The sequence below is a fragment of the Myotis brandtii genome, unplaced genomic scaffold, assembly GCF_000412655.1.
Source record: "Myotis brandtii unplaced genomic scaffold, ASM41265v1 scaffold123, whole genome shotgun sequence".
In the NCBI taxonomy this organism is placed as follows: domain Eukaryota; kingdom Metazoa; phylum Chordata; class Mammalia; order Chiroptera; family Vespertilionidae; genus Myotis; species Myotis brandtii.
In genome coordinates this window covers 18796438-18801895 of record NW_005354291.1, presented here as the reverse complement: position 1 = coordinate 18801895, position 5458 = coordinate 18796438, and the positions used below count along the sequence as shown (strand labels likewise).

General features: G+C 36.8%; 1 protein-coding gene across 1 annotated transcript in view; it reads right to left on the bottom strand.

Moving 5' to 3' along the window:
• Positions 1-5458, bottom strand: part of UTRN (utrophin) — a 233802-nt gene that overhangs the window by 117400 nt on the left and 110944 nt on the right. Inside the window, exons 12-13 of the mRNA XM_014533928.1 lie at positions 4029-4144; positions 3172-3332 (exon numbers count right to left, since the gene is read on the bottom strand). Coding sequence (XP_014389414.1) covers positions 3172-3332; positions 4029-4144 — 277 coding nt within the window. The remainder of the gene's footprint in view (positions 1-3171; positions 3333-4028; positions 4145-5458) is intronic.

Here is a 5458-nt window from a genome sequence, read left to right as displayed (position 1 = left end):
CCCCAAACTTACTCTTCCTCATGCTTTTCCATTTTCCTAAGTGGCTCCTTCATACACTAAACTTCTCCAGCCAAGAACCAGGGAACCAGCCTTGGAATCTCTTTTTCTTTCACCTCTCATGTTTAATATGTGAGCAATTCCTACCTTCAAAATGCGTCTCCAAGCCATCCAGACCTTTCCATCTCCACAACCAGCATCGTCTGCCCTCAGGACTACAACAGCCTGCTCACCTACTAACCAGTATCTCACTTCCCATTGCCACCCACACTGCCACCCCTACAACTCCCTTCTCACTCAGCCTCCAGAATGATCTCTGACAATATAATCACATCACAAGACGTCCCCACTTAAAATCTTCCACTGCTTTCCCAGTGCTACAAGATGCAATTTAAAATTCTTAACATAGTTTACAAAAATACTGTGACAGCAAAAAACGGAATGAGTGAGTGTGTAGGGTTGGATTTCAATAAGTTAATGGGGGAAGACTTCCCTGAAAAAGTTCCATTGAAACTGAGGAAAGATTGGAAGCTTGCCATGCAAACAGTGGGTGGAGGAGCATTTCATAGAGAGAAACCCACGTGTAGAAGAGTCTTGGGGAAGGAGAGGAAGCAGTCCACGCGACTGCAGTGCGGTGGCCGGAGATGAATTGTGGAGGGAGGCTGGGTGTTGTGAAGGACAAGAGAAGATGAGTCTTCGATTAGCATGAGGGCTGGAACAGAAAGGAAACATGCACCAGGCACATTCTGGAGAAAGAATCACACAGAACCCAGTCAACTGTATGCAGGAGTTAAAAAAATGAATGCGTGAGCACACAGATGAAACACTGGATACCAAAGACAGAAGGGAAAATGAGTTAAGTTCCGGACTTCATGTTCTGAAACTGTAGACCCAAAATAGCCCTGGGGAACTTTGAGTAGCAAACCTCTCTGCTCTAATGAGGCTATCTGAGACTAGGAAACTTAGTGAGTGACCAGCCAAAGGTCGCTGAGATAAGCACTAGGATCTAGGGAGGTGGGAGATAGATGGAAGGCACTGTCTGGATGCAAATGTCCAGAAGAGGAGACTGAAAACATCTTGAAGGAAAGATGGACATCTAATTTAACAAGAGGAGACTTTCAACCGAGACATTAAAGAGAAATGCAAGAACTACTTGCTGACCACCTAATGCTCTGCAGCACATTTGTAGAAAGACACAGCGAGAGAGGAAGGCTGGCTATTAGTGTTCATTGCAAAGTATCGGATGGCAAGCTCTGTCAAACAGTAAATGATTAAAGTGGACCACGTTTTATTTCGTTAATTAGCTTAATTCAATCTCTAAGGCACTAATGAAAGCATGCAAATGAAGAGGTTCGGGTTAATGCACCTGCTCTTAATCAAACAGAAAATAGGTTCTACAATTCTTATCATGCCACCCTGAGCCCTACACAGACGCGATCATTTTATCTACACCTCATGAAAGGCAAATGAAATCTTTCTTTTTAAGAGAGAATGGCCTTAACTATAAGAAGTAAAATACCCCAGCTTTCTAACAAAAGAAGCCCAATTCAATAAACAAATAACTCAAATCAAAAAGCAGGCTCAGCAGATTATCTGAGCCACTTAAAAGAGCACATCATTAATGCAAGATAATAACTTCACCACTAGAGACAAATGCTTCTCAGCTTTAAAAATTACAGCTTTTCCCCAACATCACTTGACTTTCAAAACTATAAAAAAGAGCCCTAGGTTCACAATTTGGCCCCATCTCTTGCCTCTTTTCCTCAGTAAGTCTTTTTCTTTTTCTATACATCATACTATTTTTGAATGAAGAAGTTAAAAGGATTGGTACCTACTACTCCGAAAAAATCTGAAATAATAAGTTCTTTGAACCTTGGAAAAGGAAAAAGAAGATGACATGCCAATTCAAGACCATTATCATTATATGAGAATTAACGAACATTTTTACAAAGGAATTTGTTGAGAGTGAACACCAAAACAAATTAAGAAGGAAAAATTATAATTAGCTGCTGCTTATGGAGTGCTTATTAATATTATTTTAGACACTTTGAGTTGCTTATTATTATGAAGTGGGTGGTTTTATCCAGATTTTACAGATAAAACTGGTTGAGAGGGGAAGTAACCAATCCACAACAAGTAGGGACAGGAATATAATTTCAGCTTCAAAGTACACGCTTCTGCCTCTCTAAAATATATTTCTTATCATTTTGAAATTCAGGTATATCTCTTGGTTGCTGAAATGTTGGACTGAACAACTTTTTAAGGTCTTACCCAACTGTTAAGATTCTCTCATTTTACGAATTAAGAGGACTGGTTAGATTGAAACAGAGTAAGATAAAATATGTATTAATTCAAGGCAGGATAATTCAGGAAGAAAAATTCATGACTTTATTTTAAAAACTAATCTTTATCCTAATGAATAAAAGCATTATAAATCTTTAAGTGAAAAACCCACCGAGTAACATATTGACAATTATTCCTTCTAAATGAAAGAGAAAATAAACTTTGTATTTTGATAGCCCTTGTGAAAATATAATGGTAAAAATCCTTTTGCTAAAGACAAATGAAAAGAAAACTAGTACTTAGAACAAAGGTAGGTTGACATGAGAAAAAACCATCTTTAACACAAAATGACACTGATGGAAGATGGTGACCAAATGATGGAAAAACACTGCTTCTTAAGCATATCATGCAGCAGCATGATCACAGCCCTGGGCCCCCTTATTTAGTGTGAAACAGTATATTTCCTTCTTAAGAAATCAGTTGAGTTATGGTTTTCCGTTACACACATGTGACACGTGACAGCATGCTAACTGATAAATTGAACTTCTAAGGTGTATGCAAGTGAACAAGCCAAGATGTTTTCAGTCAAGAAAAAAAATCCCCTACCCTGGCCAGTGTGGCTCAGCTGGTGGAGCATTGGCCCTATGCACCAAGAGGTCGCCAGTTTGATTCTCGGTTAGGGCACATGCCCGGGTTTTGGGCTTAGTCCCCAGTAGGAGGCAGCTGATCAATGTTTCTCTCTCTCTCTCCCTCCCTTCCTCTCTCTCTCTCAAATTAATAAAAACATTTTTTTAAAAAGGAAAGAAAATAATCGCCTAAAAGTGTTTTTATCTGGTACCTAAGAGATAACAAATACGGCCAGTCAAACATTTCAATAAAATTTACCTTTACCTGTATATTCATATCCCCTTCTTCACATTCTCTCTTGTATTTCCTTGGGAGAGTCTCTACTTCACGGATGGCATCTATGGTGACTTGCTGAGGTAGCACCTCAAACAAAGATGTTAAATACATAATTATGGATTTCTTGTCAGGAAGCTGAACAGCAACATCTAAAAGGGGAAGGAAATAAAGACCAGCTTAAATTAGATGTCCAAAATATGTGAACAGCTCAGTAGGAGATATAAAATAACTATCCTCAGCTCCCATAAACAATACTATTATATAATTTTTGCAGTACCATAGCTCAATAAGTTTCTGTTTCATATAATGACAGATGAGACAAAGGCAAAGACACTTTCTTAATTTTGTTCAGTATCCCATTTCTTAAAATTCTTCCCTAACAGCTTCTCCCAAATGCTCAAGATAGGCTAACATTTAAGATAATGCCAGATTTTATTAACATTATAAAAAGAAGTCTAGAATTAAATTCCACAACATTTGTAACTAAAGTTTTCACATCACATACAAGAAGTATATACAAAAATGCATTTCAGTAAAATAAACCAAATACTGAATTGGTTATCTAATAATTATATTTTCCTAAAACTTTTACTCTTCTGGGGTATCAAATAACTATTCTCCAATGATGTAATTAAATTTCCTCCTAAAGGGTCCTACAAATTGTTAAGTCCAAAGTCCAAATAACTGTGATAAAATGACTTGCACCATGTTTCAAAAGGAAGAACACTGCTCAGTTCTCATAATTCCTCCTGAAAAAAAGACACCATGCCAACAAAAAACACTGCTCTTCAAGTATCCAAAATTGTGCAGCAAAATCAAGATTAAAAATAAGCACAGAACAATACCTTCAGGATCTAACAGCTTTTCAATTCCCAAGTACGTTTGAGCCTGGCCGAAGGCATGTTCAAGTCTCTCAGTGGGGGACATCTTGACAACTCTATCCCAGCTGAAGAGATCAGGTCTGAAAACACCATGCAAATAAAATGCAATGAAAACAACACATGTGGAAACGAAGTGGTCATTGTTATAATCTAAAACATTGCAGTTTTAGATTTTTTGTTTGTTTGTGAGTTTAAATTTAAAAGTTTAACTTTATATCCCAAAACTTTGTCAAATATTTAGTATTTTAAAGTAACTTATAAAAATGAAAACAATGGATAATATATTCTAAGTTTCTTGTATTGGCTAAACATACCTATGAAATTTCCTGGAGTAATCACTAGAAGATTTAAAATAGTATGTAATACTTCCCAAATAGTAAAAGAAAAATAAGAACCTATTAATATAAGATTTTTAAAAAGAAAAGAAAAAAGGTACAGAAAAGAGAAATAAAAAGCTCAAAATAAATTGGTAAGAAAATGAAAAATTAACCTATATACATCAATTACCACCATTAATACTAATGAATTAATTCTCTTATTGAAAGACCAATTATTAGCAGAGTGGAAAGTCCAGCTTTAATCTGTTCACAGGATACTCCTAAACCAAAGTTCCTGAGAGAATTACCCTTGTCACCCCCTCCATATTACATTGCCTAGTATTTCATTTCTATCTAGATTTTATTTTAATCCTAGAAATTGGATATTTTGTGCTTTGACTTATCCAAAAGTTGATGATTTTTTTGCACTCTATCTGTTCTTGCATCCTAGACCCAGCTATCTCCTGGGATCACCTCGCCCACTCCACCCTTTTCCTTTCTGACTTCATCTCCTATTACTCTCCCTACTCACGCCCTGCACCCACTGGCCTCCCCTCTTGCCTGCTCCGTTTTTCTTCAGCATGTTTACCACTTCTTTATGCTACACAACTTACATTTCCTTTTCTTTCTTTATTGTCAGCCTCCCTCTATTTGAACATAAACCCCAAGGAGATGGGGGTGTTTGCCTTTTTTCTCTGTTATACAACCTGAGCCTAACACAGAGAAAGTACTACAAACACACTTATTGAACCAATTAAGTAATCAATGGAAAAAAGTTTAGGCTAAAACTCAAGTTTTCTGACTACAAGTCTTATCCAACTAGGAACAGAGGGTAACCTCTCTAAACTAATACAGTGAAAAAAGATTGGGTGTGGGGGTTTTCTAACCAGATAAAAAATATATATATCAAAAAAGCTACAGCAGATATCATTGTTATTGTAAAACATTAAAAACATTCCCTTCATTTTTAAGAACAAAATGTTCTGCTCACTATTACCTATTCAAATCAATATTGTATTGAAGGACAAGGCACAAATGAACAGGGGAAAAGGAGTAGGGAGGGGAGGAGGGGAGGGG